Source organism: Vanellus vanellus (genome assembly GCF_965231255.1).
Source record: "Vanellus vanellus genome assembly, chromosome: 1".
Classification (NCBI taxonomy): domain Eukaryota; kingdom Metazoa; phylum Chordata; class Aves; order Charadriiformes; family Charadriidae; genus Vanellus; species Vanellus vanellus.
The window spans coordinates 210576013-210589046 of record NC_138905.1 but is presented as its reverse complement, the minus strand read 5'-3'; the positions used below and the strand labels follow the sequence as shown (position 1 = coordinate 210589046).

General features: G+C 51.6%; 1 protein-coding gene across 1 annotated transcript in view; it reads left to right on the top strand.

The window, feature by feature from the left end:
- The first annotated feature begins 4249 nt into the window (after positions 1-4249).
- The window catches only part of AMOTL1 (angiomotin like 1), a 58272-nt gene continuing 49487 nt past the window's right edge, over positions 4250-13034 (top strand). Inside the window, exon 1 of the mRNA XM_082486781.1 lies at positions 4250-4327. Within this exon, the coding sequence (XP_082342907.1) occupies positions 4285-4327 (43 nt within the window). The 5' untranslated portion in view covers positions 4250-4284. The remainder of the gene's footprint in view (positions 4328-13034) is intronic.

The window sequence follows — 13034 nt, the reverse complement described above, 5'->3', positions numbered from 1 at the left end:
TCTTTGTTGTCCTGACCTCATCTTGTACTGGAGCGAATCCAGAGAGTGAGTGCTCTGCTTCGCCGTCTTCTGCCAGAAACCAAACAGGTCAAGTTATTAGAGAAAAATCAAAGCTCTTTGGCAGAACTGGAAAAACAGATGTGTGGAGATAATTCTGCTGCCTCCAAAAAAACAAAGCTGCCTCTTTAGTGCATATCAGAGGGGACTTGATAAATGTGCACAGTTGTCACTGTGAAAATCTCAACACTGGCTATTAATTTATCAGGATAAGTTTCTTTGGGGCTCCCTGAGCTGCTGAGCTTGCTGGCTGCCTGGTAGCAAGATTGCTTAAAAACCTTCTGCAGACGCAGGTTTGAAAGGGCTGTTCCAGCACTGCAGGAGGATTCGCCTCTGCTCAGGAGATAGAGATGCTTCGGGGATGCTGAGGATGGGTAGAAGGGTCTCTGCGGGGCAGGTGAAGCCTGTGACTATCAAGAAGAGGTAGGATTATCTCCACCTGAGATAATGGTAAGGGCATCTTTCATGTCAAAGGCTTTGTGGCTTTTATTTACTAAACTTACCTGGGTGAAGCTTTCTACACAATCTATTCTGATTTCTTGATTCAGCTCTCGCTGAATGTGGTCTCAACGTCTCACGGCAGTTATTCATGCCATCCCCAGCGGTGGTGTTAACAGGGCTGTAACCCTCTGGCTGCCCATGGGCCATCGTTAAAAGCAGCAGCGACAGCAAGAAGCGAAACTGCGTGCAGGCATTTGGGGTTGCCGCAGTGTCAGGCGGAGCGGGACAATTATTTGTTTGCTTGCAGCATTAGGAATCCGTGGGATTACACGCATGGGTGGGTGCAAATGTAACGAACGTCAATGCCCGAGTGTGCTTGCAGGTTGGGATGGCCACATCCCTTCTGCAGGGCCTCGGTGGTCCAGCTCCGGGTCTGGCAGTAAGAACTGCTCAGAGGTCCCCAGCCATGGGGGATTTGGGATGGCGCAGGGATGCAAAGTGACCCAAGGGGATGCTAATGGCCAAGCAAGGATGGCACCTGGAAATTCTTCAACCTTCCCATACGCTGAAATGCTTGGGAAACCCATGAGAGGTGTTTATTTTCCACGGCAGGGTATAACAGGCTTGTGCTTCCAGCCCATGGACCTTGTGTGTTTCCTTGGATCCGTAGTTACCAGGGGGAAACCGAAGGGAGGTAGTGAAGCGAGATGGCACTGTCAGCTCCGCTCTGCTGACCTGACAACTGGAGTTGTGGTGGCACTTGGTCCCAGATGAGCAGGTTAGGACCAAAAGGGTTGGATGGATGAACTTCTTTCTTCTCCAAATCCAGTGGGGGAATAACATAAAAAATATAAAAATATATATTTACATATATATATATATATATATAAAAATAGTGGAGCTATTCTGAAATCCACTATGGGAACAACACATTTAATATTTTATTTCTATATATATTAGTGTGTATATATATAAAAAATTACTGGAGCTGCAAAGTGGAGAAGCTCGAGCGGTGGTTGCCTTGCCCTCCTGAGCAGACACAGCTCGCCAGTGGTTATCAGGTGTATCAAACCCCAGAGGGATTAGAGAACTCCCTCTCCAATCTGCCAGCCTTAGTTTATCAAATGAAAATAGAGTGGAACAGGTAAAAGGCTTTGAAAATCACTTGGAAACATACACCAGGAAATGAATAATGGTGGGGGAAAAGAGAAATTATACTTTTACCTAGGCAGAAAAAATGCTGTTTTCCTTGGAAATGCAACAGCATGGTTCATTGAGGTCCTTGCGATGCTACTGAAAGACAAGACAGCAGATAATCCTTTTCTTGATATATTTGTTCTTCTATCATCGAAATCATCACATATCATCACTCAGCAATAGGTAAAAGGGAAGCACAGACTGTGAGGCCAGAACGAGAAACAAAATAAGCCCTTGGACAGGCTGGATCTGCTCGGCTGCGGGCCGTACAGCCGGATTGCACTGGAATCACCCCATCCCCCGTGACACACAGACTGTGATGCAGAAAAACCAAAATAATAACGTCTCCCATTTTGCCCAACCAAATGATAAAGTTGGAGCATGACAGTAAGTAGCACTTGAATTGCCATTTGGAACTGGGTTACAACAAGCCGAGGGCAAAATTTCACCTTCATTTACAGCTGAGCAGGTATGGTTTGCCTGTGTCTATAAGGAAAGCCAAAATTTATCTCCGGAGGAGATGATAGGAGAGGGCAGATACACAATCTGAAAAACCGAAGGCCACATTCTCCAGGGGACTGAGGTGCCTAACGGTACCTATCCTCAAGGTTCCCCATAATTTTGCAGAGGATTTAGGCATTCAAAAACCTGAATTTGGGCTTAACTTGCTCCAAGATGCTCAGGGTATCTGCAGGAGACAAGGGAAGTGAACATCCCTCTTTCATCCAAGTCTGGCACCCCTAACCCTGTGGTTTTTCCCCTGAGAAGGCCAAGGATGCGATGGTTCCCCTTTCCTCCCCCTGAAACAGCAGAGTACCTGCAATTCTCTTCTCTGCTGCTGGAGCGTAACCCCAGCCTGTATTAGGTGACCTCAGGGAGACAGCTAATAGCTGCCTCAGTTTCAAAGCTTTAGAGAGACACTCGCAGGGACAGCACCCAACTGTCACTTTGCCTTGCATGCCAGCACGGACACGGAGGGAAGGCCACCTCTGAGGATGCTCAGCTCACATGGGAAATGTAGTTCTGCAGCAACCGCTGCCGTGGGAGACACGTGGATGCAGGAACCGAGGAACCTGGTTTCACCATCAATACTTTTTCCTCCTTTCCCCCTTTTCCGTACCCTATACTTTCCCTTTCTCTTGCATACACCTAAGCAACATTGAGCAAGGCTGGGGTTTGCGATTTGAAAAAGCAACGCCTCAGACTGCTGCAATTCACAGCATGGTCCCAGCACCTGGAGCTGCCAGGAGTCCCCGCTGTGTCCATCCAGCCCTGCAGTGATGGCACCATGACAGCTCCCGTCTTGCTGTGCCCCTTTACAGGGCTGCGGCGGCGCTGGGCACATTCCTCTTCAGCCTGTTGCTGCGTTTCCACCTGCTTTTACCCCTTTGGTGCAGTGTTTTGGGAGGCAGACCCACCCCTCGGGCCTGAAAATCTTGTCTGTGTGTTAAGAGTTGGGAGAAATGAGTGCAAGTGGAAAGGATAATCCTGGCACCGCTGGGCATCTTGCTGGACTGAAGGAGGCTGGAGCGATGAGATGGGGAAACCCAAACAGTGTGCCGGCAGTGCCACTCATGTGAAAAGAGGTCTGCCCTGTGGGGCAGTGTTGGGAAAAGGATGTAGAGGGACTGCTGAACCCAATTTGTGCCCACATGGCCCCAAAAGGAGGGGAATAAAGTACGGCGCAAAGATCCAAGGAGATGTCCCGTGCTGTCCCCACTGCCAGGCAGCGGGGCTGAGGTGGGCAGGGGAGACGAAGCCGTGGCTCCAGCCCTAATGAAAACGCATTCCATGGAGTGGGTGCGCCAAAGCACAACGAAACCCTGAGCTGACATATGTCCTGTGTTCCTGTTATCACGGTGCTTGTGACCAGCATTGGCCATTGGACATGTTGATGTCAAGGGATGGGTGCATCTGCTGCTCATGTGAAAATCTGGGATGAAGCAGGTGGACAGGAGGAGAAAGGGGCTGCCTTTAAGAATGGGGGGCTGCATTTAAGAATGGGGGGCTGTGTCAGCTCCGCACTGGCTGGCTACAGCCCAGTCACTTGCCCAACAGCCACTCGCTCCTCCGGGCGCAGAGGGAAGGCAGCCAGAGCCCTGGGAGACTGGGAGGTCAACGTACAGGCTTGGACTCGGGGTAACTCCTATCAACTGCACATTGCCTGCGAGGCTTGGGGTGGGACATGGGGAGCCCGTGTGGGTATCTAGGATGGGACTCAGGTCCCAAACATGAGGTGGGGATGCCGTGCTGCTGCACAGGCTCACCCCTGGGCGCACCCAGGTGTCTTGGGTGGCTCCAGTTTGGGGTTGCAAAGCTCCCGCAAAGCCCGTGGCCCAGCCTGGGGGGGGGGGGGGGAGCTCGGGCTCCCCCTGAGCGTTCCGGCCCCACAGCCTCGGTGGTGAGCCACTTGCGGCCATCTGCCCCCACCGACGCCTCCTTCGGGAGGTGCCTGGCCCCGCCCCGCCCCCCTTGGCCACACCCCTACCCCGCCCCTAGCATCTGGCCACGCCCCCGCCTCGCTGCCGGCCCCGCCCCGCCCCGCCCCGCCCGGCGGTGCGCGCCTGGGGGCGGCGGGGAGCGGCGCGGATGGCCAAGGTGCTGCCGGGGGCGGCGGGGCGCGGAGCCGGAGGTAACGGCGGCGGCGGCGAAGGGGGGTGGTATGGCGTGTCTGCGTATACGTGTGTGTCTGCGTGGGAGCGCGTGTGCCTTTGTCCACGTGTGTACCGGGGGGTGTACCGGGGTGCACGGGTGTACCGGTGCGGGTTGTCCCTGCTCGTAACCCGCCCGGTCGTGGAGCGACCGCTGCGTGGAGTGTCGGGCCGGGCTGGGCATGCCGCTGCCCGGGGAGGTGACCCGCTGTCCCCCCGGGAGCCCACCCGCTGCACCCCGGGGATGTTCCCTGCCGCTCCCCCGGGGATGTGCCCCGCCGCTCCCCCGGGACCTGCTCCGCCGCTGCCCGGCGACCTGCCCCGCTGCACCCCGGGGTGGTGCCCCGCCGGTCCCCCGGGAGCCGGCACTCTGCTCCCCGGGGAGGATGCGGGGAGGCCTGGGCAGCCCTCCGCGGTCCCCTGGAGCCAGCGCACCGGGCTGCGTGGAAACCCCACCCGCGTTGGTAACGGGGGCGAGTTCATCCTTCCCCCCGCCCCGCTGCACCGTTAGGGCCGAGCAGCCCAGCCCAGCCCAGCCCAGCCCGCCCGGCCGCGGGATACTCCATGTTTCTCCACCCTCAGCCCTCCTCCACGAGTACTTTCTGCGAATTTTCTCCGCTCCGGAAAGGCAAAACCCTGCGGGTGTGCGAGCCCCGGCTCAGCACCGGGGCAGCCGCCCGTCAAACCGGGCCGTTCGCCGTTTGTTTTGACGGAGGACAGTGTCGGGCGTTGGCGGGGGGGGGAGGACGGACGGGGACGGGACCCGCCTCCGGTTTTCCCGGGGAAAGAGCGAGGCCGGCGGCGGGTAGCCCAGCGGTGATATTTCCCGCTGGACTCGCTGGTGTTTCCGCGGTGGCGATGGCTTCGGGGTCGCCCAGCGCCGGGCTTGTCCCCGCAGGGTCCCTGCCCTGCCGCCGCCGCCACCCGGTGGGGCGGGGGCGTCCGGGGGAGCAGCCCCGGGCGGGCGGCCCCGGCGGCGGGGTGACCCGCAGGAAGGGCCGCCCAGGCCGGGAGAGCGTTTTCTCACGTTGTTGTTGGGAGGGGGATGGTGAGAGGGAACTTTTTTTTATGTTTAACCTTCCTACCCCCGGCAGGGAGAACAAAGATAAACTCCCGTTTAAAGCAAAAAAATAAAACAATAAAAAAATAAAGCATTCAAAGTAGAGAGGGCAAAAAAAAAAAAAAAAGTGATGAATTTAATTCGAATCCTCCTGCCAGGTTTTGTGATTCATAGTTTTAAAATACAGGAAGGTGGCTGCTTGGTCTTTTTCCTCTTTTGGTGGAAAGAGAGGTTTTTTGTTTTTTTTTTCCCCCTTTCCTGGTTCTGTGTGAACGACGTCCCACGTCCCGGGAGCGGTGAGCAGCCGCCTGCGGAGTGCCCCGCTGCTGCCCGCCCGCCCGCCCGCCGGAGACCCAGATCTCCCCGCTGAGGCATCTGCAAGGCCCTTATCGGGCATCCACTGAGCTGGGGGTTTGTCTTTTTTTTGTATAAAAATAAGCCTAAAAGCCTTCTGAAAGAGGGGTCGCCGTGAAGGTGTGGAGTCCCTTGATTTTTCCCGTGCGCAATTAGCTGGCAGTGCCGTTCCTGCTTACGGGTGTGCATGAAGATATATATTTTTGTATGTATGTATTTATGTATGTGTTGACTTACATATATAAATATATGTAGATAAATATTTTATATATGTTTACATATATGTCGAGAGATATAAGAATATATGTAGCTATATATGACTACATATATCTATATAAATCTAAAGTGTACTACGTATTTATATATTTTTATATGTGTATATATAATATATACATTAATATATATATTTTTATATGTCTATGTAGTCATTGCTAATGGCTAGAAAAGCTCTTAAAAGTGTTCTATAAATACCTTATGAAGAAATGCCTGAGGGGTGAGGGCAGGGAATATCGGGTGGGTGACAGCCCGTAATAATACCCCCTTGGGGGCTGCGCTGGGTATGTGCCGTGGCCCCGCATGGGGGGGCCGCATCCTGCCCGGCCTTCCACATCCCCAACCCTGACCCGAGCCGTGGCCTGAGGGGATGAAGTTGGGGGCCTGATTTTAGGTTGTTAAATAGGTAGGGATGTCCCGCCCCCCCCCCGTTTCCCAGGCTGTGTGGGGCCGGTGGGACACCCCCCCCCCAGTCACCTGCATGTCCCTCCTCCTTCTCCTCTGTGCTGATCTCTATCACTCCCCTTTGCTCTCTGCCAGTGTTTGGCAGGGGGAGCTTCACTTTCCCTTTTCTTTTGGAAAGCACTCGGCTGCTGGAGGAGGGCAGCTTTGCCCCACACAGGTACGTGCTGTCCCTCCGAAGTTCTGATTCCCACAGGATCAGTGGTTGCTTTCGCTTATTTTTCATTTCCATGCACCTGCGGCATCGTGGATGGGCATAGGGGCCGTTCCCGGGGTCTTGGCCCCACACAGCGATGTGGACCAAACTCTCCAGACATCAGCATCCTGGATGGAGGGAGTGATGCCCGGAGACAGCTCCGGTGCTCCTCGCAAGAGCTCTTCTGCGAGGAACAGCCGGCACAGAGCTAAAGGCGTTGCATTTCTCCAGCGCAGGGACAACGAAGGGGGTTTGTAGGGATCCCAGCAGCAGCTCTGGGAGGGATGTGCACAGGGCTGCCCATGGGGTCAGGCTCAGCTGGGCTCTGGGGATGCACATGGAGGTTTCGGGGCGACGTGGAGATGTTACTGCTGACCACTACAGCTTTCCTTCAGGAAACGAAAGCCTGACGCTCCCCAGTGCATTTTTTTTTTTTTTTTTTTTTTTTTTACACTGATAGGAGTATAACTCACTTTAAAGGCCGGATCTGGTATGGATGTTTTTCAGTGCTAAGGTGGGAGTACGTGCCTTGTGCAGCCTCCTTGTCCTGGAAACTATTAGGAGGATGGCTGCATGCTCGGGTTTTCGCACAGAGACTATCTGCTAATGTAATAGTCCCAGCGGAAACTTTAGTGCTCGGGAATATTTTGCGGATTTGGGAAAAATCCCAGGAGGATTTTTGGTTTCATACAGCAATTGCTTTTTGGCAGCTTTGGGATAGATGTAATCTGGTTCCCATTTGTGTCCTGAATTTTTAAATGGAACAGCCTGCCTTTGGCTCAGGGCAGAAGTAGAACTAGACGGAAGTAAATATAAATTAATAGTAATAACAACAAGAACAACATCACCTCTGTGAAAAAAATCATTAGGCCAACTTTTTTATTGACATGTTGCATTTAAGAAGTGTATCTGGGGTTTTTTTTGGTCCTTTAAATGACTTTTTCAGCAGGTGGGATGCTACTGTGGGTGTAAATTTGGAGTAATTCTGTAGAAGGCTGTGAAATCACTCCGGATTTGGACCAGCGCGGGTGAGAGCAGAGTTTTGCCTCGCAGTAAAGCCCGTTCTCGGTGCAGCAGCGGGTCCTGCAGCCTTTGCTGGCCTGCCCGCTTGTCACTGCCTCGCGGTGGCCTTGCCACAGCCCCGACGTGTCCCACCACGCTGTGCGGCTGTGCCTTTCCCCACGCGTGTCTGTACCACATCTTGAAGGTGTAGTGGGTCCTTCTTGCCTGAGCCAGGCCACGATGGTCGGCACGCGTCGAGGCAGCGCCTTTGCAGGAGCAGGATGATCCATAGGAGGGTGCCGCATCTCGGGAAAACATAGCGTGGGATTAAATGATTGAGCAATATTTGGGTTCGTCTGCTCTGACCATAATGGTTAGCCCAAATATAAATGTGCTTTAGACAACAGTAACTCCAATGGTCAAGGCTCAGGCTGGAAAATGATGATATTTTATTAATTTATTTTAATTTAATGAATAAAAATGCGCTTAGTGAAATTCAGTCTCCATTTAAGACCTAAACAACTGAAGGCATTAAAAAGCTGTTCTGCGTCTGCCTTCCCCCCTCAATGTGTGTTTTGTATGCAGGTATTTTGGCAAAGTCCCTGCTGGGCTGAGGGGTGACACGTGGGTGTCCAGAGGGCAGGAGGCACCTGGGTCCACCCAGGGACCTGGTCTGGGCTCCTGTGTCCTGCAGAAACTGGGAGGCACTACTAGGGGAGGACTCCCCCTGGGGATGGCTACCTGGGGTGGGTACGGGGTCCCTGCCAGTGACATGTCCCACCCCCTGGGACATGTCCCACCCCCTGCAGTTTGTAATATTTTGGGGCTGTTTTCGAGGTGATGGCACAACGCCATCGGCCGTTACCGTGATTTTTCCCCTGTTCTAAGTCTGAGCTCAGCCATCTGGGAGCAGGAACTGAAGGCAATTATCTTGTTAGCACTTCTGTGTATAATACTGTTATTAAATTTCTGCGTTTTAAAAGTGGCTGAATATAAATTGCGTGTAATGATTTAATAACGGAAGGCTCATAATTTTAATATATATTCTGGTGGGAAGAAGGTTTGGTTTCTTTCTCCTTTAGACATGACGCTTAAGATAATAATGCAAAGGCTCTGTTCAGCGTAGGGTTATCATGAGCAGTTCTTCACACGGATCAGATGAAGTACTGCGGATCCTTAGCCTATGGATTTTTGCCTGCATTAGAAAAAAATGGAAAAGCTCTGGAAACTTGAAATCCATACTATAGAGTTCAATGCCTGCATTCTCAGTTAGAGAGTACTGTACAGTCTTTGTACTATTTTTGTTCTGTCCTTATCCCAGGCTCCTTTGTACGCTGCAAGTTTGTGGGAATGACTCAGGGAGAAAGCTATTTAACCTAAAGGACACCACTGGCAAAAAAAATAGATGGATAAAGAGCAATGTCAGTGACTGCGAGCAGGAACCAAGAAGAGTATTTGTGTGGATCGGAGGAAGAGGATCCTGAAACCTCCTCCGAACGGGGCAAAAAAAAAAAAGATCCTCTTCTTCAGATACTGTTTATTCAGTTCAAGAAGAGAGTTTTATAATATGGTTGCTCGAAGTAACGAGGAACTAGACTGAACGATCTGCAGTCCTAGGTCCGATTTCACATCTGGTTAATTAATGGAAGGGCTTAAATATCCCAGTGACACAGATCGTGCCAGTGCTTTTCTGTAATGTGATCATTTTTAAAGGCTTTAAGTACAGCAGAGTTAATCATAGTTTAAACTCCTGCTTTGCGAGTGTCTTTTCTCTATGTTGTAGCTGGTTCATTTAGGATTTATTTTTTTTTTCTCCCAGTGGAAAAAAAAAAATCCCTCCCTAAGAATTTACATGATGAATTTTTATCTTGGAGTTTTTTATGGCGTTTATTTATGTTATTTATGGTGTAGTGAAAAATGTCTGCAGACCCTTCGTTGCGCTGTGCTGACAAGCGGCGCGGCTGTAGCAGAACCGTTGTCTCACTCGTGAGCTGCATGGCAGCCTTTGTATTTCACTCTTTTACCGAGAGTTTCTTCCCTTACTTTCAGCTCTGAATAATACTTACCCTTTTATCTCAGAGCGGCAACGCTGACATGAGTTGTCATTGTGCCACTGGCGCTTTGATCAAAGTAGAAATTTCAATTATTGATTCAATTATTTGAATAAATTTGGGCTGGCTGCGTACTGTAGACTCAAGGTTAGAACTGCAGAGGCAAATTCATAGTTATAATATATAGAGGCCTTAAAAATGCACACATTTGTGCAAAGCTTAGCGCAGCCACCTAAGGAACATGCATCTCTTCCTGTGTTGGGTTGATGCTCAGCAGCTGGCGCTGCGATGGAGATACCCTGCCTGCATCCTGCCTCTCCTCTGGGAGTGAGCCCGCAACGGGGGGGAAAAAGCCAGCGGATTATTCTGACGCTATAAAACCTGCAACAGTCCGAGATGGAAGAGCTGTGACGGGCACCGTTTGCCCCCACATGCCCGCGTACCTGATTTCCATTGGGAAGCGCGGGCATCCGTGGGGGATCTCCCGGGCAGGCAGACTTGGCTCCGCTTTTTCCAGTATCCATCTGATCTCCTGCCAGGTTCAGGAGCCATTTTCAAGGCGCCTTTGCTTCGCTTCACTCGTCTCTTTTTTGCTCGTCCGCTTTGGTTTTTGCTGAGGGGAAGCGTATATGAAAATAAGCGCGCGAGGCTGAAGTTTCACAGAAAGTGTTCATCCTTGTAGGCAGTTAAATTTGGATGTGTTAGCATGACTCCTTGGGAGGGACGGGGTTTGGCTGCCTCCATCGCCTTTTCTCATTAGTCTTGCGAGCGCTTTCTTGGACAAGGCATTTTTTGGAGAGTGAAATGACAGTTACCCAGGATGGGGAGACTCCAGGAGCTCTTCTCGAGCAAGGGAATAGCAGAACGGGGATCCTGGAGCTCATACTGGGATGAGGATTTCTTTCCCCAGAGCCCGGAGCTGTGGAGAGGGGGCTCGGTCTGGTGACTCCTGCCAGGCGCAGGGGTGAGGCTTCTCCCAGCTCAGATGTGGTAGATCTTCAGCTTTCATGTGGGAAATGAGAGGTGCTGCTCACTCACATCTGGTGTGCGTTATGTGGCTTGGATTTCTGTTCTGCAAGTTGTTGCTCTGCTCCTGTGAAAATAATATCAGTGATGCTTGTTCAGTCCTCGCGGGGTGCGGGAGCCCTGGCAGTGGCTGTGAGCCTCTCAAGCAGAATTACGGGGTGCAGGAGTGAGTCAGCCACCCCAGAAGTGACTTAGAAAACCTGCACATCAGCTGGGGAGCTGCCGATAGGAAACAATTGCCAATGTGTGTCTGAGCCCCTGCTCTTCACTGGAGCTGGGACTGCAAAGGAGTCCCAGTGCTGCCAGAGAGGAGCTGCCAGCGGTACCGAGAGCATCCTTTGCAACGCTGTTGGAAGCGGCGGCTCCTTTTTGTAGGTAGACCAAGAAATGGGACACGTGAATTAGTTTTTTCTGAGCTGAAGGAAACTCAAATCTGTCTCCCAGCCTTGGGAGGGCGGTGCAGATGTGTGGCTGAGGTACGGCAATCCCCCCCCCTCTCGAAACTGGGCTGATGCTTGTGGGAGAAGCTAGGGTTCATGGGCCAGGATGCACATGGAGGGGCGTCCAGCCTCCATGGAGGGTGACCCATTGGAGGGACTGATGGGTCCACCCCGAAGAATTCATGGCACAGCCTTCAGGCAGCCCCTGGGACCCTGGAGCACTTCGATGGTCCTTTTGTTATTTCCCGTAAATAATTATTTTCCTTTCTTGTTGACCTGTGATTTTTATGCAGTGACAGGGCAGAGAAAATATTTTAAATGTGGAATAAGGTATTTATACTCCTTTCTGGCTTGGCTATGAGACAGAAGGACAGATCGGGACCTGGAAACGATGTCATTTTTGTTCTGTCATTTTTGGATCTCCCTTACAAACCGCGGCAGAGTTTATAGGAAAGTGTAAAGCCGCCTGACTTACTTTTTAATTTCAGATGATTGCTTTGGATGGTATTTGAAATGCCTCGGTCTCTTTTGAACCGCTCGGTCAGTAGGGTACAAATTGGAAGAGGCTTTTTTGGAGGACAGCTCTGTGTTTTCGTTTGGCTGGGTGGCTTCTGGGTGGCAGAGGAGGAGCCGTACGTGCCGGCAGCGCGGGCTGTGCCGCAGGCAGCCGCAGAGCGGTACCCAGGCGGGCAGCGGGGTGCGATGCAGAAACTCATCACCTGGGTCATGCCTTGAGGTGTTGCCTTTAAATAGCAGCAAACCGTCTTTGCCTAACGAGCGTTTTTTTGGTGTTTTACTGGAGGCAAGAGTAGTAGTACAGTTTGGATGTAAGAAAACCATCTTCTCCAAGTATTTATTTGAGGAGGAAATCTGCTTCTTGGGGATGCTGTTATTGCTCTGAAACTGTGGCTTTCCTGTAATGTTGCGGCAATGAGCTTCCTATGAGGTTTTTCTTTAGATCTTTCTCAAAACCAGACCAAAACCACATCAGAAACAGGAAATACTTAAGGGTTGCTCCTCTGTCTCTGGGTCCTTGCTGACTGTCTGGTGTTAATCTTTGCAAATGATTCATTGAAATAGTTCTGAATCTTCAAATGAATTGCACTGCCGCGTAGTAACCCTTCAGGATAATGTATCTGCTTCTGTATGGCGTGATGCATGTTTATCTTTAAAAAAAAAAAAGTCTATTGGGTGGGCTGCATCCTGGCATGCGGGAGCTGGGTTGGCTTTGGCGGGGGGAGAGAAGGGGCCACAGCTCAGCAGTGACAAAACACGGTGGCAACTGTGGTTTGTAGCTTGGGAGGTTTAGGCTCGATGTGGGTAGAAAGCCCTTCCCTGAGGACACATCCTTGGAGGGGTGATGGTGCCCATCCTAGTGCCCTCAACCAGCTGCTTACCTGTGACCCTTGGGCACCGCTGCTCTGGCACTGGGATACAGTTATCGGGCTGAAAATTGGTTTTTTGATGAGCATTGTAGAAGAATGGGAGGTTTGGGGAAGGAGCGTGTGCCTGAGCATTGGATGGGCACCTTTCACCCCTGCAGAGCTGGGTGTAGCAAACCCTGTCCTGGAGAGGGGAGCTGGCATTTAGGAGGCTCCGGTGACACCAAGGAGGGGAAAGAAAAAAGGCTCGTCCCTTGGTCCAAGTGGCTCGTGAGTCTTCACTAAGCTTTCAAGCGTTGTGTTATTGCCAGTGATCTGGATCGTGGCCATGTGCCAAGAACTGATCTTTCATCAGCTGTTATCTGTTTTACACATAAACTGGCTTTCTGTGCCAATTACAGCTGACGTTTTATTAAAACCTACTGTGAACCAATGTAAAACA